Here is a 26132-nt window from a genome sequence, read left to right on the forward strand (position 1 = left end):
GATTTTGAATTGCCTTATACTCCCATTGCTAACAGACAGTTCAACAGTAGTATAGTAAAAAGCACACAGGTTCCTGCAGCTTTTGAGACCAGATTTTTGGAAGAGCTCAGCTACCCAGTGGGGTCGAGTAAGCACCCAATGGAATTTTCAAAGTACATGGCGTACAGGCATAGAAATTCTGCAGCTGCAGTTTAGATATCCCACTAAATGCCCACCTGCAGCTTCAGGCACCTTCACGCTTTGAAAGTCTGCCTTTAGGTGCAGGAATTTACAAAAAGATTACTGTGGGGTACTTGGACTCTCAAATGACCACTAGACTCAAAAATGGATCAGAAGTTCAGAAAGTCCTAAACATACAGTTCATGAAGGACAGTATCTTGTCAAGCATCTCATAGTGGCCCTTGTGCCTTAACCTGGAGAATTAAATGTTTGAACTACTTTGGAGACATAAATTTAATCTGCTAAATTTCAGACTTTTTTTTCACAAAACTTTATTCTTTATCTTTTTAAAAAGCTTTCTATCCCTATTCGCTTTGCTCAATGAGGTCATACACCAGCACTGCTTATTATTACAGTCACTTCCACTCTAAAGATTTGTTTTGTCACAAAAAGAACTCTAAATTCATGGAATGAAGGTGGGAAGCAGAAAGGACCAATTGTGACACACAAAGGTTTCTGGTTATGCTCAGCAAACAGTTTGGGCAAAGGTTTTAAAATACACTTTGTGAAGTTGTACTACTGGCTTTAATGAAAGCACACTTGTGGTGTCGTGCACTCCTGAAAATCTTGTGTTCTGGATTTGGGCCAAATACAAAGCCTGTCTTCATTCCAATATTAATTATTAGTATTTTATTTTTATTGTCTACTAGTAACAGTAATAATATTCAGATGGTAAACCCAAATTAGAATAACCCCTCCAAACATCCCCCCTGGTAGATTCCATTTTCTGCACCAGTTTCTTGATTTATGCTACTAACTGATTTCCTTGGATGCGGAAGAGCTTTGTCAAATACTCATTTTGCTGGGGAAACACTTGGCAGGCATCCCACAATGGACAGTAACAGAGAGACCTGAATTCTCACACCACTCTCAGTTCAAAGAGATGATGTGCAGCCTGGTATGCAAAAACGACTGTGTTTGTTATTTGTGAAGCTTTCCAGTCAGAATATTCTAAATGACCATTTGAGAGAAAAATTTAATCTAAACAAAATCTTCATCCTGAGATTGCTAGCACTCAGCTGTTCCACAGGTTTGAGCATAAGTTCCATAGGAACAGAGACCTTTCATAATCATCAGTTGCTTTGGGATATTTAAGTACTGGGGTGTCTAACATGAAACATTCAGAAGTGTCCAGATACCTGCAAAACCACTGTGAACACCATTCCTTGATAATCATGACCTTTGATGACATCCAGATGAGTGCTCAAAAAACCCTCTACTTCTTGGCCTCAATCTATAAACCACAAATCACAAAACGCTTTTCCTTTGTACTCAAATCAGCAGGATACTGAAGTGGGGGGAAAAAAAATCTTTTCCCAACATAACAACAACAAAAAAAGCCTATAATAAATAAAATTAAGTTAGAGGATTTTGTTCAGAAATAATAGTAATCATATTATAATTACATAATGTTTTCTTATTTGCAGGTGTGGACATTTTGGAAGGTTGGAAAAACAACGTCTGGCAAAACTGTGCAGTGTCACTGAAACACTTCTCTAATCCTAATGTCATTCTCCTCCCTTATGATACCATTGTATTAGCAACATGGTGGCCAGCAAAGCAAATTGAAATGTAATGAATGCTCATTACCTGTGAATATTCATTGCCTATTTGAGTGCTCCTGAATATTCTCCTGTACTGGTCGCTGTGAAGTTTCTGCCAAACAGGGTAGCTAAGGTTTTTCTACCTGAATAACTGTACTCTGAATTCCTCTGAGGTCTGGAGTGAAACCTCAAGCCTTCAGAAAGTGGTTGGCCTAACTCTCCAAATAAGAGTCAACTTTCAATGGTGGTTGGAGAATTTCCATCTGAACTTTTCTCCCTTAACCTTCCTGCTGTAACAAAATAGGGTTTTTTCCACACAAATCTGTATCAAATTTTAATGACAGTTTTCCCCCTGTTTTCTTCTTTTTTGCAATTTTTGGAGCACACTTCTGAAAGCTCCTCTGGGAATGTCACACAATGCACTCTATCTTCATCCAGGTACCATTTTTCCATGAATTCATGACATCCTCATAACAATAGAGGGTAACAACATATCACAGCTTGACATCATTTAGATATTCTGGGGTAAAGGCTGTTTTATTTTTCATTTATTTGAAAAACATAAAGGGCAGCTGCTGATAGGGCAGCTGCCACACCTTTTCTTTTCAAAAATCAAGGTGGCTCCCATTATAGCATTCTTTTCTTTTGCAGTTAGATGTGACACTAGATCCTTGACAAATGACTATCAAGCATGAATCCTTTCTAACTGTGGTAATTGGAGTACCAAAACTTGACTTTTTGGGAGGTGTTTCCATGGGGCATTTATGTAACAGCAATCCTTTTTATCAAAGACTAGATTAACAGAATCACACAATTGTCAAGGCTGGAAGGGACCTCAAGGATCCTCCAGTTCCAACCCTCCTGCCATGGGCAGGGATACCTTTCACTAGATCAAGCTGCCCAGAGCCACATCCAGCCTGGCCTTAAAAACATCCAGGGAAGGGGCTTCCACCACCTCCCTGGGCAACCTGTTCCAGTGTCTCACCACCCTTATACTGAATACATATTGAACTTTGAATATTTTGAATGGTATCTCTTAAGATTCCTGCAATATGGTAGCAGTACTGTTAGTTCATACATATATATATATATATATATATATATATATAAATCACAAACTCAAGCTTCCAACTTTATGAAATAGTAGCAGAACTGAAATTCTGGAACCTCCTCACCTAAATCAACCATTAAAACCTTCCTCCCAGAAAATAATTTAAACTCTGATTTCATGTAGCTTCAGAATAAAAATAAATGTTGAAAGACCAAAACTGCTGCAGTCAGAGTCTCTAAAACTTTTTACTGCTCTCCTTAATGGTTGATTTATGACCTAGACAAACGCAAACAGATTTTCTGCTTTCTGTTTGACATGACTGGCTGTGAGAAGGGCGGCTCCACCTACCCACCCACCCAGTTCTTGTGAAATTCTCAGTAATATCCAAGAAGCAAGCAGGGGGCTGGGCCTGCAGACAAGTACTCTATTCTGATGAATATCTGAAAAAAAATAGCCCAGCATAATTCAGAGGGACATAACTGAATTAGTTATGGCATATATATAGTTAGTTATGGCACATAGAGTAGAGGCATTCTAAATCAGAGCTTTACAAATTTGAGCTGTGCTGTGTTTTGCTAACCCGATGGATCCCAAAATTTTACTCTTGAAGAGGTCATTTCTATCACACAGCTTGACATACTGCACAGCATCCACCACAGAACCTCACACATTGGTTTGGTTCCTGGGGGAGGAATTGCTCAAAACCCTTAACCTCACCTGACCTGCTGTATACTTTTTAGGAAGATACCACGTCCTTACTTGACATTTGCAACTTACTTCACTGGTCCCCAGAGTTGAAATCTTAGTGAGATCATACTGGAGTGTTTACTTACAAATTCTCTCAAGTGAAGCACCTTAACTTTCTAGCCATGTTTTGTCATGGGGGGGACAATGCTCTAGCTCTAAGTACACATACTGGGCTAATCCAGTCCTGGTAGGCAGTGAAGAAGTTAATATTATATGCTCAATGAGGTCAAGTTCCAAGAACACATAACAAACCATTATGTAAAAAAACTGCCTGAATTCATGAGTCACTGCATTTATGAAGGAACTGATATGAAAAAGACAACTTGGCAAAAGTAAATTATTTCCAGCTTGAAGTTTTGCAATTGTTCAGTATATCAAGACTCACTTACTGTTATTACTACCCATGTTGTGCAATGTTCTGAAAGTCACATTTTTTCCCTTGTGTATGCATAGAGATGTCCAACAACCCTAGGTATTCTTCCCTCACAGAAAATAAATTAGAAAGCAGACATAACTCAGAATAACATTCAAGATCCCCTCAAGTACAGTGGTAGAATCCTATTTTTTTTTCAATATTTCTCTTCTAAATAATAAATCAAGCCCACTACATTTCTCTATATAGAATGGTATGATGCAGAAAAAGCTTCTGTTTGTATTTTTCCCATAATCACAAAAACGTTTTTAAGAGAAGTGCCAAGACATAGCAGGTGCTTCCACTCCTACTTCCACCCATAGATGAAACAAGTCAAACACTAAAGTTTCTTTGGGGGCCTACAAGAAGGATAGAGAGAGACTGTAGTGATAGGTTGAGAGGCAATGGCTTCAAACTAGAGAAGAGTAGATTTAGATTGGATATTAGGAACAAGTGCTGCACCAGGAGGGTAGTGGAACACTGGAACAGGTTGCCCAGGGAGGTGATTGTGGCCCCATCCCTGGAGATATTCAAGGTGAGGCTCGACAGGGCTCTGATCTAGTTAAGGACGCCCCTGCTGCCCCTCCTGCAGAGAGGGTTGGGCTAGAGGACCTTTGGAGGTCCTTTCCAACCCAGACGATTCTATGATTCTGTATGGCCAGGTGAATGCAGCAATACCTAACTGATCAAGAATTGGAATCTATACCACCTAAGGGTAAATGTATTCTTGTTTTGAAGATTAATCTTTCTCAACTTGCTAATAATTTTAGCTTCATTCAGTATTGCGTCTTGCATTAACAATTTCATCAACTAGTACAGACATATGCAGCACCAAGAGATTCAGGGCTGAAATGGTTAAAATGGTGCTGGTAGGGGTATTCTCTTCATGCCTCCCCCAACTGCCAAAAATGTAATGGTTAATGTTGTAGTAAAGCCAACTTACAAGCACAAGAATCAGGTCCCTAAGTCAGATTTCGGAGCATCTTTCAGGAATCATCAACGAATGTACCCAGCACATGCAGCTGAATACAAGGTATACAAGGACCACTGTCAACAGCTCTGTAACAGTCAAACTGGCTAACAATGATGCTTAAGCCAGACACTAAGCTTTAAAGATCATCCTCTCAAAATACTTATAAGGTAGGAAAAACTTTCCTTTTTCATTAACCTAAATAGAAAATATCTAATCAGCTAAGACACAGCCTAGCAATCACTTTTGCTTTCAGAGCTGAAGATTTAGGAGAAAAATCTGTGGATGTGCCTACTATGGTGATCGTGAGCTCTTAGATGGCCCAGGATGGGCAGGACTGGCAAGAAGAGCTCTTTAAATGCCTCAGTTCTCATGAGAGGATCTACATGATATATCCAGCTGAGGCTTAGCAACTACTATTCTTCATTTACTGTAGGAAGTTTTCCACTGGCAGATTGCAAACAGTCTGAATCATTCATTCCAATCATGAACTAAAACAACATTGTAAAAGTTTGACTGTATCAGCTGCTACAGTAGAGTGATCAAATAATCCAGCCATGCATTATAATTTCCAGTATAAGGCAGCCACTACTAATGGTTTTACTATATAATATGACCTATTTTAGATATGTACAGACAGATTTATGTATATTTCATATTAAAGTAACAGCAGGACATTGGTTCAGACATCATGGTTGGTTTTGCTTCCATCTGCAAATTCTGACATCACATCTTCTAATTTGTCCCTATTTCTACATCTTTCAGCTTTTGCTGCTGTTGAGCTGGCTCAGAATCAAATTGCCAGCAAATCTCCTCATCACCTATTTCTTCAGTGCTCTCCTATGGAGCAGGAGGAGGAAGAAGAGGCAAGGAAAAAGAAATAAGACTGTTCCTTTAAAACCTCAAGCTTTTAAACTGCTTGTCAGTCGTCTTCCTGACAAGGCCACTTGAATGTATTCAGGAAGATTTGCATAAATGCTCACAGTGAGTTCACAGTGGCAGCTAGCGCTAATGGTACATAAAGTAATTTAGTCACTTCTCTTAGGCATCCTGTCAGGGTGATAAGCACCCCCTCTTTGCCTTGTTGCATATTAGATCATTAGATAATAAAGTGTTAGAGCATGTAAACTGACAGGGTCTCAGGGACTATCATTTTTCGAGGGCATTGCATTCTGCCAGTAAGGAAAAATAATAGAGAAACTGATGCTGCAATTGGCTTTACATTCTTGTAAAGCTAGTCAAAGACTGGGGGGGTGGTAGATTTTTTTTACCCTACAGCAAAATGAGAGTTTTAACTGGAAACTTCGCAGACATCTTCAGAGGTGGACTTCAAACTTGAAAAGGGTTTGTTAAAAACCCTGTCAGAATTCCTCCCTTCCATAATCTAGTCACTAAAATTGCATTGGAAAGATTTTGTTTTTAAAATTGACACCCTAGAATGAACTACAAGCTGAAATATATTCTATTGGTTGAGGCCTATTGGCTCTTCACTATATATCTTACTATATATGTACAATTTAGAAAGGTCAACCTCCCTGGCTTTCTGGTTTGCCATAAATATAAAACAAGTGAGGATCCAACTATTTGTGAATGAAAAAGTGACAATTATTGAAAACCACAGATTACTGTGGCTTACCTTATTTATACCACACAGAGATGTATGAAATAATTGGCCTCTGCTAGCTATTACTTTTGAAAGATAGATATATTTATTTGAAATGCGAGCTTAACCCACTGGTTTCAAGGAGGACAGTGTGTGGATATGAAATCATCATCCAGGTTCCCAGTTATATTCAGAGAGATGAGCTACAAAAAGGAATTTTAATTTTGCTGTCTGACAAGTAAGGTATAAATAGACATACGTTGGATGTCCCAAAAATAATCCAGGCTCCCTGCTAATGAGATGGTAAAACCCAAATGCGGAGACACCAGGCTCCTGAGTGGCTCAGGAGGTAAAGCTTTCTTTACAGCTTTTTGGCACCCAAAGTCTCTTTTAGGTGTCACATAAACTGCAACTCTGTGTTTAAGAGCAGCATGTTCCAACACAACTTTGTAAGGAAAAATAAGCTGGATATTGTTTAACTGAACTAGGCAATGAGCACACCTTCATGCTACGTCCTCTCTCCCCAGTCCTCACACAGTCAGGCATTCATCTTTATTGCGATCAGATATTTGTGTTAAAGAGCTAAACATCTAGAAAAGTAGATGGAAATATACTTGGTCAAGGGCATATTATAATAAGCATTTAAAAACCTATGATCAGAAGTTGCTCACCAGAGCAGTAAACCAGAGACAAAGTAGCCATGGCTACATTAGCTTCTCCTTCCACCATTTACAGATACTCTTCAGGTCAACCTATCCTTCCCCTGAAGGAGGGAAAAAAGCTAGAAAGAGGAAAAGCAAACAAACAGACTCTGCTACTTGACTTGAGTATCTTAACCAAGATAAAAATTTCAAAAACTGAAGAAAAATAATATACTTTGGGACTCAAACTGAAAGTTAATTTCAGTAGAGGAAATTGTATGTCATCTGTTCCAGTGAGTCTAAGGCTCGTGGTGGTTGCCCAAAATTCAATAACATTAATCCCAGTTGAGAGTTTGCCTATTTTTTTTTTCATTTAGTTAAGTGATTTAGACATCTAATAACAACATTTAAAATAGTTACTGGATCTTTATATTATTTTTTTCCCCTGTCTCTAAGGCTCAAATGTGCATAGAATTCCTGGAGAGCTGGACTGAAGGCTCTACCAAGCCTTTGGGAAAAGCACTGTTTTGTAGTGTGGAGGTTGCTACTCAAAGGTAAAAATTTACTAGTGGTTGCTTTATGAGGTTGCTTGAGAAGTGCCTGAGAAAGTAGATTAGAAAAATCACCTTTCCCACAAATGCACACATGGAGATATTTTGCAGATGTTGACTTCTAATGTTAGCAGAGAAACTATGGTTTGTGCAGATACATCAGCACAGAATTATCTTGCTTTGTTTCTTTTTGCTAACAGAATCCCTAGGGTATTTGGAGTGGGAACCATAGCTGTGCTAAAATGAAATGCTATTACACTATGCATAGGGGTAAGAACATTTATGTTTGAGAAGGAATTGCCTTGACCAGAGGCATTATGCACTGAGAAAACTGTAATGGAGGGGGTGTCTATGTCTACTTTAGTAGGAAGAGAATGAAAAAGACAAAAATAGGAGTGCTTTTTTTGAAGACTAGACTTAATGGAAAGATTACAAAGTTGAACTGAAAGAAGTTTCCTTTCCTAATGTTCTACCTTCTGCTAATTAATAAAGACAGAGTTCATACATTCCTTACAAAAATTCACCAAATTATGACAGTGGTTTGTTTATTAAGTTAGGTTGTTGGCAGGATGAAAAAAAAAATCTGTAACATGAATTATGGCTGAAAATGGCTCATAGCCTACATAAAAAGTTAGAGCTAAATAAATACAGATGTAAGTTATGTTTATGTAATGAGAAACGCTGCTGAGCTAAGAATTTTAGGTTAGTAAGTGTGAACTACAGACCCGATTCTGCAAACACTTATCAATACTCTCAACTTTACTGACACAAGAAGCCTCATTGATCCCAACAGGACCATATGTGTGCATAATCTTAAATACATGCATAAGTGCTTGCAGGACTGATGCCTGAAAGCATAAACAGAATAGAAAGCTATTTCCTCAGGAATTCACTGAGTAGTCAAAAGCCATACATTTGCCCATTTCTCAGGATTAATAATTTCTTTTAACATATCCAGTTAGCATCTTTTCTGAGTGGCATTCCCTTTCCCAGGGAAAATTTTATCTGGTTTCTTCAAACTCTTTGGAAAAATCTATTCAATTATTCATCAGATCCCTGGCAAATATTTGTGAAACAAACCAGCATAAAGGACTCTTGCCTTCTACACTCAACTACTTCAATGAAAACTGAGGGTATACATCTCTTAGAGGGAGCAAGCACATATTGAATTTAGGATTACAAACAGCTTTGAAGACAAAGAACTATTCTACCAAGCTGGAACAGAAAGAGGGGAGTGAAATGCCCTCTGTTTTTGTTTTGTTTTTCAGTAGTAGTCATCAACTGAGGACAAAGAGCAAAACAAAACATTAATCAAATCCAGATTTTTCAAAGTACATTCACACTCAACAACTCCCATTTTAAGCACCTACAGTCACCAGCAGATGTTCTCTTCCAGGACCAGCTGATATTATGGAAAAGATTACTGTTCTCTAGGCTGTCACGTGCCTCCATTCTACCCTTTCAGGGGTTTTCTATCTTTTTGGAAAAGTCAGAGAAGTTGCCTTGCACCATTTCTCCTTCAGTCACTTCAGCAAAAGAAGCTAGATTGGCAAAGAGCTGTTATTTAAATGGTTTAACTCAAATGAACTTCTTTGGACTGAAGGAGACTTGGGAGCAATCAGGCAACCATCTTAGCTGGCATGTCCATGGTGGAGAATAGCCTGCAGCAGGGAAGAGAGACAAGCAGCTGTGGCATGCAGAGAAGAGCAACTTCCTCAGCTGGCACAGATGGAGCCAGAAGAGAACATTCGTCCATGGCTTGAGTAAGCAGATGGATTTCCAAAAGGCCTCTGCTTTTATTTAGGGCAATTCAAAGGAACAGCTGGATCTGCTAGAGAGCTCAGCACTCTACAGATAGAAGAAATCCAATCTGAAATTTGGGTGCTGAGCATTCCAGAAAGTATGCAACATCCTTTTAGATGCACAGTCAAAAATAAAGGCATTTTGGGGGAAAAAAAAAAAAAAACAAAACCAAAACCACAATAGACTTCAGTTTTGGGTGCACCTAAAAAAACCCAGAGAAATCACCACACTTCCCTGACACACAGGACAGACTCTGCACCCATGTTTGCTTACTGGATTCTCATTTCACTCCATTTAAAGCCGACTGACCTCTTTTAAAATATCTGGTCCCAAAGGCATAAACTCTTCAGGACAATTTGAAACCAGCAGCCAGAGACACAAAGCAAATAAACCCACATTTCAAGGAGCAATGCCAACCAATGAAAATGATATGCCTACCATGTTCCAGATAAGAAGGCGTACCTTCCGAGGGATCGAGTCTTCGAGCTCTCCGCCCATGCTTGGAATTGTTGTGTACAAACATATTGTCCGACACTGCCAAAACATGGCCATCAACGTTGACTGTTGTAGACACCACGACCTGCAAGCACAAGAGCAAAATGGAGGAAAACCTGGAGATAGATAAATATGTGTATGTGTGCTTTTTAAGAAGTACAGTGTAATAAACTCAGTTAAATAAATAGCAGCCGGGAGCTGTAGAAAATTGCATAGCTATTTCATATAATAACTGCTGCTTACGCTGTACAAATCTAACAAGAGACGCTATTGATGAGTGAGTCTTTGGCATCGAAAGCTTTTGATGCAGTTTTAAGTCAAATTGCAGAGTTTGTAGCTGCATGGCAGACAGCACACTGTTAACCATCATTTCAACAAGAGGATCTTTATTAAGTATTTTTTTTCTCCCCTATAGACAAGGGCAGCTGTGTTTCACCCTAAATTATCCTTCAGTTTCCATGCTGAAGTAGATAGAGTTGTTGCTGTTGTAAATGAGATTCAATTCAGAATAAAAGAAAACACAAGTGTATTTTGTGAAGTTGTAATGAGAGTTGTTGCATGCCTCCCCAAACCTTGTCTACTTCTGTCCCATCAGTACAGTCACTACAGGTTGTTGGACTTGCCCAAATTGCTCTTGAGCTCTATCTTGGGGAGTATGTGTAGGTATGTTTGTGTACACACACTTGACAGTGGGGTCTTGATCTGGAGAACACAACCCTATTCATCCAGCATTAGAATTATTTGTATTTCTCAACTTATCTTAATGTCAACATCTAGGATTTGGTTTGAGGTGAGGGGAGGGAGACAGAGAAGCACTGCCCTGGAGGCTGGATACAACACTTATGCTCCCCGGAGCAGCCCAAGTTGGGAAGAGAAGCCAAATCAGCAGGAGCAAACAGATAAGTGTTGGGTACAGAGTAGAAGATCCAAGTGCTCAGATGTGTCCAGAAGGACCTCTCAACATTGAGGCTCAGCAGGCACTATCCTATAGGAAATCCCTGTCCTGGATGAGGGCAGCGTTGCAGAGGAAAGGGGGAAAGTTCCTGGCAAAACTGCAAGATCATCACACTGAGAGTCCTCCCACCCCACTCAGACCAAGTAGCCTCCTAGCCTGCCTGTCTTTCATTCCCCCTCCCGCAGTCTTTTCCCACTAAAGTACGGCATTCCCAGGGTTTTGCCTCAGCCAAAGATTTGGCCTTCCTCTGGCTGCTAGTTTGCCAGAAGCATGCACTGCCTTCAAGAACTTTGACTAAAACAATGAGAAGAAATGACCTACACTTCTCCTTACATTAAAGAGGCAAAGGGATTAAAAACTGAAACCCACAGAGATATGTTTATTCATGCGACCTCTTACAACCAAATATAATAATTGTCTGTTAATTGCAGTTTCAGCTCCCACCTCATGCTTCGACATGTGAAACAGCAATCAGCAGCTCCTGTTTAATCCACCTATTATGTTGACTAATTAACTTTGCTCGACAGTTTATTTCTTCCTCCATTATCAGCCCCTGTCAGCCGCAAGCACACTGCCGCAAAGGGGGACCTCAGCCCTTTTGATTGATCACCGATAGATTGACATGCAGATTAATTTAATTAGAATCACCTCACTTGAGAAATGAAAGACAATGGCAAGGGGGCTAATAGATCTGCTCTTATAATGAGGCAAGCCTCCAGAGCCACAGCAGAGGATTTCTGATTTATTTTGCTGAATTCCCCAGTTGCACTGAAAGGCTCTTGCTTTAATTGTTCTTGGTTTTGAGAGGCTTTAGCCTCTGAAGAGGTGAAATGCTTTACAAGGATTGGCAAACATTGCTTCAACTCTCTCAGGAAGCTGCTGCCTCTCAAAGTTGGTCAAATGGGGACACTTAAAGGATCGCTTACAACAATTCAATTTCATCACTTGATCTGGCTCTTAAAAAAAAATAAGTTAAAGAAAAAGATTTCCACCTATTTCTGCCTACTGATTAAAATTATCAAAAATATAAAGCAAGCAAAGCTGCTAAACTGCTCACAGTTAATCCTGAAGTCTTTGTCTTTAAAAAGAGGAATACAAACGAGAATATTTACATCTAAAGGATCCTCAAACCACCCCTCAGAATGGCATTCCTGGCAATAGATTTTGTTCATGTTTTAAGTGAAAGATATTGAAATACAGAATAAATGATTCAAGAGCTCTTACAGATGGAAATTTGGAAAAAAGAAAGTGCCAAACACTATAGGTAAGTTTTTCTGAAATCAAACTAAGGGAAAAAAAAAAAAAACCAAGCCCTATATATAAAATTCCAAAAGGGATTTCAAAAGTAATTTATCCTTTGCATTCCTGAGGGATAGAATAAAGTTTATGATATTTTCAATAAAATATGATCTTACAGTAAGTGGCTCAGGGTTTGCAATCTTATTTGCGCACTTGCAACCATTGTAAATTCTTTGCAACTGGGATTTTGAGCCAAATCCTTAGCTGGCATTGTCTGTCACAGCTGCATGATTTATGCCAGCTCCTTATCTTCTTCTATGGCTCTGCTTAGATGAATATGAAAATTAATGCTATTATAATTAATAACAATGGCTACAACACAAAAATATTTTCTCCAGTCCTAAACTCATGTAGGTACACAGATTTCCCACTGCAACTGACCCATCCTGTGCTGAAACCCCAGACTTTTTAAGGTTCCTAGAAATAGGATTCCAGAAAAATAATGGGTCAAGATCAACAATAGCAAGGTAGGTCTCAAACCTGTGAAAATCCTGTACACAACTAGCTGCCAGCAGACAAGCACCCTTCTAGGGAAGAACTCAAGGAGAGAATCCTGGCAAGGTCAGTTCTACATGAGTAAATCTGCATTTAAATTTCCCCCCCTCAGGTTTCCAAAACCGTTGATGCAACGTATTTTGAATTACTTAACAGTGTCTTCCTACCTACCTCCCAAGCACACTTTGATTTACTACAAAGAGACCACATTGGTATGGTGCCTCAGTGTCACTCACAGAAGAAACTATAAAAGGAATCCCCAAGAGAAACTGTTTCCAGTCTCAGGAAATGCAGGGGAAAAAAAAAAAAAAAAAAAAAAAAGAAGTGGTTACTCTTATGTATTTTTCTGGAAAAAAAAAAAAAAGTAAAAAATAGTGCACCTGTGAGAAACAGCACAGCCTTAGTGCTCGATTCTTTAAATGCACAATCTCATTAATACAGGAACACTGAATATATACTGCACTAACAAAATATTAATGCCCCCAATTATTAACGAAGAAAAAATGCACCTCCAGTATTGTGTGCCACAGTGACGCAATTGAATCGCTACAAAGCACTTACATACCTTAAAAAATATGAGTAGAACTTTTTATCCAAAAAGAAAAAATAAAATACTGCACTCTCCTCGTTTTGATTTTGAAACGGCTGGGATATGTTCAAGTTAGAGCACATGCTAAAACTAATTTGTGGAGAAACCATAAAATCAGGGGGAAGGGAGAGCCAAAGTCTATGTGGAATGGGCACTGAGGCATCCTAAAACACAGGCCATAGCAAGAGGGAATGGCTCACTACAGTTTAATAAATGATTAATGAGGTGCTGACACATTAATGTAAGCACAGGGACAACCGGGCCTGCCAAATCTCAAACCTTTCCAAACTTTGTCAACAAAACACAGTTTTAATTTGGGACAGGCAAACATGGAAAATGATTTTGAGCTCTAGCCCTTCACAGATTTTGAATTTAAATCCTGTATCAACAGCAGGGGAGACAGAGGTATGAAAGAGACACATCAGTTCACAACTTTCTTCAGTGGCACTGGCACTATCGACTGCATGAACGTATCACGGTTCTGTGAATTATTCTGACTGCCATTAAATAGTCCAGTTTGTGAATACTTTAGAGCTTTTTTTTTTTTTTAAAGTATTCATAGACCAGGAGCCTGGAGATCAAGCTATTTATCCACGTTTAGCACTTGGCCCGTTTATTTGTTATAGTACCTCACCTAATATATCAAAATTAAGCGTTGCATGGCTCCTCATTTTTAACCACAGCCCATTAAGCTTTGCTAACTGATTAAGACGTAGTGTGTTCCTTGTGCTTCCGATTTTATCCAATGCAACGTAAGGGATCTGATATTTTTCTGAGGTCTCAAACTTTCTCTGCCTTTGTCATTGGATAACTGATTAAGATGATTTCCAGGTTTAAAGGACGTCATTAGCGTTAAACCTCTAACTCGAGTGTTTGCTGCTCTTCCAAAAGCTATGCAGAAATGGCTTGAGCAACATCTTTATCTCCATCACCACTTGTGGCCTCTTTATTCTAGTAACTAAAAATCACTCGATTTAATAAGACACTTTAAAAGGTGCCAAACTTCAAGCACGTAACTAGCATACATTCAGTAATTTTGCTCACATGCTCAAGGACAGGCCAGGCACTTAATTACCTTGTTGAATTGGGCCACAGCTCTCACTGCTATTTTTCAGCCTTTTTTTTTTTTCCCTTTCCCTTCTCTAGGGATGAAGCCTTGCATGTCCAAATTCCATTATCTGGGATTCATGAAGCATCATCTCAGTCTCTTATGCAAATTTGCAATAAGACACAAGTGGCTTCAATTCAAACATGAGTGGCAGCGTCCCATGGAAGCAAACTATCAGCCTAGGCCTGAGGAAGAGGTTGTGGTAACAGAATCAAGCAGCATGGCAATTTTTAAGTGACTTTCAAGGTTTTCATAATTAATGAATGTTTGGGGGTTTGTGCAGTGACTCAGCCTGTAAAGTTTCCTCTAAATTAAAACTTGACATATGTCAGTTTGCAAGCAGTTGTGCTAAAACAAGAAAACAACAAGATAACTAGGGCACCTGGGTTTCATTAATTACAATAACACACAAAACTCTTTAGATTGTATGAACGAGGTTTTAGTGCTGAAAATCTGAGCAGAGTTCACCATACCTTATTATTATTATTACTGCCACTAACTGGGGCACTACAGTCCATCACACCAAGACTGATCACTTATTGTGAAGACTGCAAAACCAGACTGAGCATCTTCTCAGTGGTGTTTCTGGGGTTAAAAAAAAGCAAGGATGGACAAAAGTGGCAATATGTGGTATCAAAAAATACTTTGTGCAGTTGGACTGATGAAACAGAGATGAAATTATTTTCACAGGGACAAGCAGGGACTCTGTAACACAGATGAATACTAAGCTCAGCTGCCTTGAGTCCATTCACAGTACTTGACTTTCTCCTCTCTGAACGTCTCCTTCTGCTAATAGAGACACAACCAACACAGCCAAAGCCAGCACTGCTCCAGCACACACTTTTGCTGGCACTCAGCAGTGCTCCAGTTGTCACATGCCTGGACATCTCAGACATGCAGAGAAATGTGTTTCCTTCCAGGCCCACAACAGCATTTATGTTAAGCTTATCACATGGCTACATTTGCAGGCAAAGTTCAGTATAAAAGTTCCTACTTCATTTCTGTATGTGAGTCTGAATGAAGTTTCACACATAGGTTGCCCAAATCAATGCATACTCTTCCTCTTCCCCTGTAATTTCTTGACCTCTCTTTTATACCATATGATAATGAGACAATTCCTTACTGTGCAAAATCTACTAAGAAATTAAATTTACTACAGGGCCACTCCTTAGTACAAGACTCCTGTTCCTTCCTGGCCCTTCACTGTTTCTCCCACCAAAACCACAATCTGCATTCTGATAACTCCAAGCAACTTTCAGGGACTGATCAAAGAGAGACCATGGCCAAAAGCTGAATACATATATTGACTTATTAACAGCCCAGAACGAAGTAAAGGAAGGTGAAGTCTCCATTTTTTTTTTTCTTGTTGAAAAAAAAAGAAAGCATGGTACTAATATAAAAGTACCTGGAAATACCTTACTTATTATGGTTTTTAACCAGAACTTTGACATACCAATAGAGATCCTCTAAGTCTGTAACAATATTTCAAACACAACTGATAGCAAACCCTTCACTGACTTCACAGGATCCCATATTTCAGTTGGTTCCTATTCAAGGTTGTCTCAAACGTCTAGGTGCATCATATTATTGAGATACTATGTTCACATTTGGTCCTTTTCACCCTAAGTAATGATAAATGAAGCCTGGACTCTGTCAAGTCTGGCTGCTTTATTTTAAGAAGTCTATTGCTAAAAGAGCAACAAGTTCAAAATACATATTTAAAAAAAAAAAAAAGAACAGAAAAGAAACAAAAGGAACTACTGTAAAACAATAAGTCTGGACACTAAGCAGAATGCTGTGAGCTTCAGCAGCACCCTGTATTACGGTATGAGTGGCTCACTCGGCTGAAAGTGATTAATTTCTTGAAAATGCTAAGGTCACACTAATTGACATGACCTGTGTAATTAAGCAGTCTCTGTTTACACATGGAAAGCTCAACTGCTGCGAAGCTGGGTTTGTATGACAGAATGTCTTTACAAGTCAAGAGATCAACAACCTTTCCTATGTCCTACCTACTCACCGACACAGACTCCTGATTGCTGTTCTGAGAGAACACGCAAAGGCATTACCATATGAAAATCAGCCTCGAGCCTGGACGAGCACAAACCCAGCAGAGTGTGCATGTTGTGAAGCAAGCTCTGACAGGCCCCAAGGGTGATTGCTTGGCCTAAATCCCTGTGCTGGTGAGAGTCCTTTTTCCACTTTCTCCTTCAGTGATAATGCCCTCTCAAATCACAGGAGAAACGTGACGGCAGGAGGAGGGTGGGGTGAGAAGCCGAGGGCTCTGCCATGCTAATGCTAGCTCTTATCCTGATTAATTGAATCCCTGTGGCCACATCTCTTCAATTCTGCACTTCTGTGCTCAGAGGGGCAAAAAAACACCCTCCTGTCTTCCAGCACTATTGCAATTAAGCAGTTCAACAAAAGACATATGTTCTACACATAAACAATATTGCCATTTACACAGCATTTAGCACTTTTATTTAAATGTGACAATGCTGGAAAAGCAGCAAACAAGGTCTTGAGCTACTGACTTTTGCAGTTGTCTTCCTCCAGAGACCCATGTAGTCTATGGGACAGATCTCATGTTTCTTAGAAGCCTGAGGCAAATCCCGATTGATAGACCTTATCATGCTTTCTCACTGGGCCACATACACTACTCCCATCAAAAGAGAAGGTCTTATGCTCTCTATCACATGTTTTTATTCAGCACATACTCAGTTAAAGCATTATTTGCATAGTCAAAGCACCACATCTTCAACAAACGTGTTGAAGCAACTATTTCTCAGCATTGCCACCACACCATTCTGCTGCCAGCACTGGGGAAGGGAAGTGCAGACCATCTTCCCTGGAGAGAGTGATGTACTTGATCCCAGAAGTAGTCATGGACATACGTATAGCATTAAAAAAAAAAAAAAAAAAAATCTATAAATCCCATGCCCCACTGCCACATGCCATGACAGGGGGAAAATACAAGTCCAAAACACCCCAAGAAAGATATGGCCAACGGTAGGGTTTTTTTTCATGTGCTGCTGCAGGGATGGACCTTCATCCCATTGATGCACATTTATGAGTCTCTAACACTGCTGAAGAGTAACTACTGAAGTGTAGTCACTAGCCTGATTGTATTAATTGCTCTTACACCCTCCTTCACCCTTTCCAATAAACATGGAGCTCACTCCATTTTATATGAAGACAAATAGTTCCCCAGGCAGAAGGGAGTATCTCAGAGCAGAGCAGACCCACAACCTAAAACAACAGAGAGGTCATTTTGATTTTTCCTTTTCATGCTTTCACTTCCCATGGAGATGACATTATCTTCAAGAGTTCTCTTGTCCAGAACAAGAAAACCCAACTACTTCCTGACAATTTTGCTGTGACAAGAAGTCCTCAGGCAATATTTTTTGACCTTATGTTTTTAGCATCTTCCAGTGAATTACTAGGTTAGTTTGGGTCAAAGTACTTCTGTCCTTAACAGCTGCTGACTTTTAAAGGAGGAAGCGTGTCTGACTGACCTGGAATCGACGCATGTCTCGAGGGTTTCCTGCATTTTTTAGGCAATTTTGGTTACATTTGAGGAAAAATTTCAAGAAGAACCTGTGGAGAAAGAGAAATGGGCATTAACATTTTATAAACAATACTACATAATGTCTGCACACCTGGTCCAACAAAGCCTCATCTAAATTAGTATTCCCAACTCAGACAAATCATCCCATTGACCATCCAAAGAAGGAGCAGAGTTTGCATGGGCCCCAAACCAGCAAAACGTGTAAGCATGCCCTAAACATTTAAGTATGAAATTAATAGATCTGTTGTGTCAGAGCCACTAAAGTTTTCAGGGTCAGTCCCTCTGTCACCAATGGCCAGCCTCATTGTGCCAACCATAGAAGCAGAGGAAGTAAGATATACATATTTCAGCACAGTAAAAAGAGGGCAGAAAAGAGCCAGCCAAGAAAATTTCTGTATGTATAAATGGGGTTTCTTTTCACAAGTTCACTGTCGTGTGCAAATTGTGATTTATTACAAAAACACTGAAAATATTCCATACAGCTGAAATCTCCTTTTCACAATTAAACCTGGGTTGTGCATAAAATTAATGCTCAAATAGTGGTTAGCAGGAGAACCAAAACCCTGGGAGGAGAAGGGAGGAAGTCTTGGTTAAAAGACTGACTTCACAGAAATATGAATTATTTTCAGTTCAGTCCATTTCCTGACCATACACAGTTCACTGAAGTAGCTATATGACCCTGACATATATCTCTAAGAAAAGACACTGCATTTTACAAAGCCAAAGAAAAAAAGCAAATATTTCACTGAAAATATTTCCTTCGCTGTTATGCACCAGTGGACTGTAAACTCATAAAGACAAGTCAATGAATAATAGTGGGTCTCAGATTCCAGGCTTCCTCCCCAAGAGCCAAAGTTTATCAGCCTTTTGTCCAAAATAAACTACAGACTAAGGTCTACTAAAGACCAACCATGCAAAACTTAATCCTACAGCAAGTTTAAAACCTAGCGTGGCCAGGCAGAGCAGCATTACTCTTGCAGTAACCACCAGTTGACTAAGCAGAAGCTAATCTGACCTGTTTTCATGCACAAAAGTGGGGCGAGGGATTGTTTGATCCTGATTTACTTTAAATCAGAAAGTTAACTTTTGCAAGCATCCAGCTTTTAGCACCCAAAATGAATGCTAGGTCAGCAAAATTTGCACACCACCACCAAGAAAGGGAAAACTGCAGGGTAAAATGCTTCAGAAAATCCCTTTTTGATGAAGAGCAATCTTTACCCTGCTCTAGTTGCGATGGCACCCCTCTCAGCAAGGGAAATTGTGGTGCTGGTTCTTCCATGCCACAAAAATCATATTAGGCAAACAGCTGCCAGGACAAATTAAAACTACAAGGGATGGATTGCGTTACAGGAAAGTAAGGTAATGAGGAGGATTAGAAGATGTGATGCTTGGAATTATCAAGGACTGGATCTCCTGACCCAGGAAGTCCCTTCTAGGCCTGTGCTCCTGAATAAGAGCAAGCAATCAACATAAAATAAACAGCCGCCACGCTTCAACAGGGGTTTGGAGACACTCTGTTTGTTTACACTAAAATAAAGAGCAGTGTAAGCCATTACGCTTTCTCATCAAGCAGGTTCTGATATTCAATAACAGAAAGTTGGTGCTATTTGTTGTACATGTGTGTGTCTTTTTAAGCCTCTAATGGCCAGCTGTGACAGCCTGACTCAGATTGTGTAGAAGGAGCTGTCAGCACAAATCTTGGCATCTCGAATCCAGACAACTGCTTGCCACCAGGCAAGGGTTTGTACTCGTGCCAGAATGGATTTTGAGAGACAAGCAAATAGGGCATTAATTCCGCCAAAGTAAAACGAAGAGTGGGAATAGTTCAGGATCTTACACTTGAGATGATGGCTTTCCTGTCAACAGCTCGTCATTTAGCTCAGGAGCTACAAGGGCACGGTCATCAGATCCCTCTTGCCCTAAGCTGGCCCTGTCATGCGAAATGCTGGCAGGATCCAGAGACCACCCCTCCGTGCGATATTGCTTGCTGAAATAAAAAGCCTGGCCATCTGTTGGGAGGCAAAGACATCCCTGTCAGCTGGTGCCTACAGCCTCCAACAGGCCCTTATGTGGCAAAACCTCTCAGAGACTTACTCTTTGGGGAGAAGCCGGCACTGTCCCAGGTTTGCTGGTGGATTTTTGGCGGCTTCACCAAGCGCTGAGCCCAGCAGCTGCCTGCCCAGTCTGACACTGTGCAGGAGCAACACCTCAGTCCTAAGGGCAGTTAGGACATGGGATAGTTAAAAGTATTCTGCACTGAAAGTTAACATCAGCCATGCAAACATGGGAAGCACTGCGCAATGGGGGTTGGTGGGTTGACCCAAGGACCCCAAAAGAGATGCAAAGGTCTTCGTGAAGCTTTCCAGAGAAACACCAGGCTTTCCCTTCTCTTACAAAGTCTGAGCTCGTGTCAGCAAAAAGGCTTGGAAAATCACTATGAAATCAAAGAGTTAGCTTTTGGAGTCTGCAAACTCTAACCCGAAGTTTCAAAGTCTAACTGAATTTGCACTATGCTGTCACCTCCAAATTCTACAGAAATTTCACTAAAATAATGTGCAGAAGAAATGAAGCTCATCTATTTAAACCTACCAAAAAACCTCAGACAAGCAAGCAAGCAAACAAAACTTCCTTCAAATTAAATCCAGGAAAAAAAAATAGAAATATTTTCAGAGGAACTTTCAAGACCCTACCTAAAATAGAAATATTTTCAGAGGAACTTTCAAGACCCTACCTAAGCTTACACAGCCAAGTTCACTCACTGCATTTTAAGTCAAAAGTTGCCAGCTTACAGAACACATTCAGCCAAGTACCATATTTTTATTCCACTGAAAGACAAAACAAACTATAGGCTGCACTTTGTTTTGGAACACACCAGAGCTGGAGTCCCCCTGGCTACGAGAAAGCATCCCACACTCATTCAGGCAAGAGCAGAGAGGCTTCCGAGCTGGCAGGGCGTGTGCCGGCTGACAGCCTGCCCCCAGGCCTGGCAGGAAGGGGGATGAGAACAAATTAAGACAAGGGTAGAGTGGGGTAGTTTGATTCAGGGGCTTCAGCCCCATCGCTCAGTCCCTGGCTTGAAATCACTTGTTGAAGTGCCTTCTTCACCTCGAGCCTGGTCATGCCAGCCTTGCTCATTAACAGCACTCCACTCTGCAAATATTTCTGATTTAGAGTGACAGGACTGTTCCAGGACAAGAGCCAACAGAGCTGAGCTCTTTGTAAGCAAAACCTCCATCCCTGTTTGTTTGCATCTAACTTCTTCACAGTGGGATATTTTTTTCAGTTCAAACTTTCTCCACATTTGGCAGGGTTGTATAGCACTATAGCACTAATACTAACTACAGAAGATAGATAGCATTAACACAAACCACTGAGGACTGAAATTCATTCCCCAGGTGAAAAAAAAAATGCCAAACAGAAGAGTGTCAATAAAACCTTCAATTTTCTCCCAAACTTATTTGATTGCTGAACACCAGCTTTGCTGCCACACAAGATTCAAGTTATCAATTACACTTACTGCTACCATTGAAGTTTTAGTATTTCCCATGCATAAACCAAAACATATTTTCTGATTCCCTTCTTGACTACTAACTTCCCTGGTGTGAAGAGCATTTGTCCATATGGAACAGAGGAACAGAAGCCAGCTCCATGCAAGTCACATCAGGTCCAGAAACAAGCAAACTTTTATACAGCTCTTGAATTTACTGACTTACATTGTTTTTAAACCAAAGGACTTGTGCTTCACCCCTTATCCCACAGAGACACGGCTGGAGGGTATGGGAGTGCAGTTTTGGAGCAAACCAGTTAATTTTTGATTACATTTAGGTGTGCTGAGATGCAGCTCAGTGCAAGCTGCAAAAACTACTCAAAAAGTGAAATTGTTGAGCATTTAATCCATGCCACAACACTGTACTATTACAAATGTGTAAGTAACCAAAGTAGGAATACAATCTCCAGTTAAACACAAGCCTCCAGTCTGAATCAAGCCCCAAATTAACAGGAACTTCTGTCTGCTAGGAAGAATCTCTCTGGGAGTGTTCTCTCCTTTTCCCACAATTCAATACAAAATCCCTTTTTGGAGGTAATATTTTTTTATCTAAGAAAACTGTTGTGCCCTCAAAAAGATTTTGGTGTCAGCACAACTGTGCTCTCACCACCACCCTCCTCTTTCTGCTTGTGAAGGGCTCTTACCTCAGTCCAGTCTGAGCTCCCCACTCATCCCTGCTGCCTTCCTGCACTGCTACTTCTAACTCCTGACACCAGCTCCCTCTTCACTGCTGCTCCTTCCCATCCTCTGATACCCTTCATTTAGCTGAAGGATCTTGTAAGCACACTGCCAGCTGGAGGTCACTCCACTTGTATAAAATAGTCCCTGCCATTCATCACTGGCCACCTTGTCCATCACACTGCAAACCCTTTGGGTTTGTGCAGCACCCTCCCCAGCAGCATCCTGCTCTTTGTCACTGCTAACTACCACTTTGATTTAAATTAAATAAACAGCAGAAATGGAAATACTAGCAATAAAGATGTAAAAGGATTTTGCCCTCCTACTTCCCTTGCCACTATAAATTAATACTTGGGTTTATTAAAAATAAATGAAGGGTTAAATAAAAGACAGCAAGTTCTGACATGATCTAGGTTGTCTCTGCTGTCACTTCCCTGAAGGAAATTTAAAGGAACTCAAACACGAAGGCTTAGCAGCAGGATTTTCTTGCCATTGCCACAATAAATATGTCTATGGAATAAGAAAAAAAAATAGTTGGAAAGAAGACCTGCTGCATTCCTGATGCTGAAGAAAAGCTTGTTTGTTCCCAATACATTGGAGAAGTTGTTCAAGAAAAGTTCATCCATGTGAAAATACGACAGCTGTCATGCTGCCAAGGTCAGCCAGACCAGTGGCTACCCAGAAAGTGAGTGCTGGTTATACAACTTAAAGCTGGCTAGGGCAAACAAAATTGAGAAAATGTACCTTTTCTGAGGTGTAAATGCACTTGATAGAAGAGGGCAACTTTAGACTCCTGGACGAAACACAGCAGTAAGTATATGTGGGGTTGCAAAATTAGTAAAACCAAAATACACAGGGCAGTGCAATAATTAGCAACCATCCATCAGATAAAAGGATTGCATGCCCATTCTGTATGACATACCAATTCAGCAGAGTACTAAATATGTGCATAAATTTAAATACACAAGCAGTACTGATGGAGACAAAGGTACTACTCACATACTTCAGTACCTCACAGAGCCAGCTCTGCTGTCAGCCTATCTCCTTTCTTTGGTTTATCCCCCCCGCAAAAGAGGATGCTGGTGATGTAGTACTGCAAACGCAGTTGTCTCCAACAGTATCTGATGGGTATGTTAATTGGGGTGAAAATTTGGCATATCAAGAAGTGCTGAAGCCAATAGGGGGCTGAGTCCACAGGTCACCAAGAGGCAGACAGTACACACACTTCAGATGTTTCATTTGCATCTTCAGGGTTTTCTATGCACTTCTCACACACTTCTCTCTCTCCATCAGTAATTTCTACTGCACTTACTGGTAACTGTATCTAGCTAGTATTTTGATAGTAAAATAAAAATATAGAGAAAATGCATCATTTAATGCATTTTATTTGTGAAAGTAAATAACCAAAGTGTAGAAATATCCCTCTAGAAATTTCAGAAGGACAAAGCTATTTTTTTTCCTTTCACGATGACTTGCCTAATCAAAACTCCTATTTTATAATGAAAACCTCTTCAAGTTTTAGAAAATTAAGCTGAAATAAAGGATTGCCTTTTTTCTTAATGAATATTTTCTGCAAATTTCCAGCATTTTAAAACTTTACTTTAAGGGAGCACTTTTTTATTCTACTTTGCCAATTGTCAATATAGTTCTTACATTATAGAAAACCTGGGCTTAGTCCAGCTCTACTAATGACGGCCAAAAAAGGAGGAAAAAAAAATCCCTTAGTATTTAAGATGAAATTCTCATCTACTAACATGTCAGTTGTGAGTTGTTTATTGCAATAACAAAACGTTGTTGCAATGGGTTTTTTTTGTTTGATTTGCTTTCTCTCACAGACCCTTTTACATACAACTAACTGTTCATGTCAGGTATCCTATTCACAAAAGAGAAATCGAGACTTATACTGGTATTTACCAACAGGAGGCTGTGCATAGAAATCAAACACAGGCATGGGGAAAAAACCTCCTATTACCCACATGTTCACAGCTGGGTTTTACTTAGCTCTTTAGTCAATAAACAGCAGTAGCTACCTTTTGTGGCATTTTTACAACAGGAAATTTATTCTGCAGAAGAGAAATTGAACACCAGATATAGGCATTTAAGTCTCTTCTAAACACAACATTCTTGAATTGTCAAATATCCTAAGGAAAAAAAAAATCCCAGATCTGCTCCCCTGGATTCAGTGTTCTCACTAAATTAAAATGGAAGCAGAATCAGACCTGCATTTCACATTTATGGGATGCTAAACAATTCACTTGGTTAAAAACAAAACCAAAAAAGCCAAAAGCAAAAGCCTGAGAAGTTATTTATTTTGCTAGAAAATACACCTCTTCCTCCTGAGCTGCAGACAAGGCCCCAGAAAGGCAACGTGACACAGAGAATCAGCCTCAAGCAGTCAGAGTCTCTTCACTGAGATTCTTCAGGCAACACCATAATAATAGAAACAGAACAGTCTACATTATTTTTGTGAACTTGTTCTGACTCCTGCAGCTAGCATTGCCAGGGTTTGCTGTCATCAATACAGTAAATATTCCGCTCAGCACAGCAAACAGCTGAGGAGGCACCCACAGAGACACCAAATCAGAAGGTAGGACTGCCCAAAACAGCCTTAAATTACTCATTGCTCGCTTCAGCAAGTGTTCCCAGTCACTTTTCCTCAGGTCTGTGTGTTCTGCACAGTGAAGCACAGCATATCAATTTTTCATCTTGCATCTTCTGGACTTCTGTAGCTTTCTGATACTGAGTTACAATGCGTCAGAGAAATTTAGAGCAGTTTGGGAAAGTGCATTTGGCATTTTCTCCCATGAGTGAGTTAAAATCCCAGAGAAACTGTTTTGGTTTCATCTCCCAGATTTTTAATAAGAAAAGAAAGAGAAAACCACCACCAAAAAGCAAAACAAAAACCAACATCACAAAACAGAATTAAAAATAGTCCAGAGGCAGGTTTGAGTGCTCAGTTTTCTGTAATTTAATTTTGCTCCCAGGTCTAACTTTTTAATATATATATTTTTTTTTTCTTAAAGTAGTGAAAATCTGAATTTTCTTATATCTCTTTACTTCTGCCCAGCTCCATTATCTAAAATTTTTATTAAATTTGAACTGCAGCTCCCTTCCTATCACAAAAAAAAAAAAAGTAGTTGTAAGGAGTTTATGCCATCTGTGTACAGAGTGCACAGAGCATATTTGGTTTCTGACAGCTAGATGTGAGATAACTGAACACAGACACATCCTTTACATTTTAGTGACACAAGCAGCACTGTGAGATAAGCAGCGGAGTGCACGCAGCACACCACACGCCGTGCCCCACGCACAGCTCCAGTTGTTAGCTCACACAGCACAGGAGCCTCCCAGCTCTGCCTTTCTTTGCATGCTTCAAATCACAGACTATTCTTTATGAGCTGATGGGCCACCACTCCAGCTGCAGTTGTGACAGGCTTTCCATCAGGAGAGTGCTTTATTAGTGCAGTCACATAACTAGCAGAACTTATCCTTATTTATTAAGTAAAACATTTAAAAAATGAAAAATGATGGATTTGTTTCAGTTAAACTACTTTTCCCTTTACTCCTTCACCTTCTCACTCCCATTTCACTGCTCAAATACTAGGATCTAAAAGTAGGTCAATTATTTTTAATTTTTACTGAAGATGCTAGACTTCAGTCACTGGAAAAAAATAACCAGCTCTGTGGTCTGTCATAGTTCACACGATGCCATTGAATTAGCAGCCCTCCCAGAGTCATACTTTTGCTAAAAGAACCTCTGTTCAGTGTAAGTGGTGACAGATAACAGCATTACTGGTATTGTAATATGAGATCAGCATTCAGTTGCCTGCTTCCTCAAGGTAAACTGCTGTAACTTT

At 39.9% G+C, this 26132-nt stretch overlaps 1 protein-coding gene across 13 annotated transcripts in view; it reads right to left on the minus strand.

Annotated features, from left to right (window-relative positions):
• Positions 1-26132, minus strand: part of EBF1 (EBF transcription factor 1) — a 279795-nt gene that overhangs the window by 86205 nt on the left and 167458 nt on the right. For 7 of the 13 annotated variants that reach the window (XM_054389200.1, XM_054389197.1, XM_054389191.1 and 4 more), the window contains exons 7-8: positions 17998-18079; positions 9980-10121 (exon numbers count right to left, since the gene is read on the minus strand). In XM_054389200.1, the coding sequence (XP_054245175.1) occupies positions 9980-10121; positions 17998-18079 (224 nt within the window). The remainder of the gene's footprint in view (positions 1-9979; positions 10122-17997; positions 18080-26132) is intronic. The other 6 variants (XM_054389196.1, XM_054389201.1, XM_054389198.1 and 3 more) reach the window with 1 other exon arrangement.

Source organism: Indicator indicator, chromosome 18 (assembly GCF_027791375.1).
Source record: "Indicator indicator isolate 239-I01 chromosome 18, UM_Iind_1.1, whole genome shotgun sequence".
Classification (NCBI taxonomy): domain Eukaryota; kingdom Metazoa; phylum Chordata; class Aves; order Piciformes; family Indicatoridae; genus Indicator; species Indicator indicator.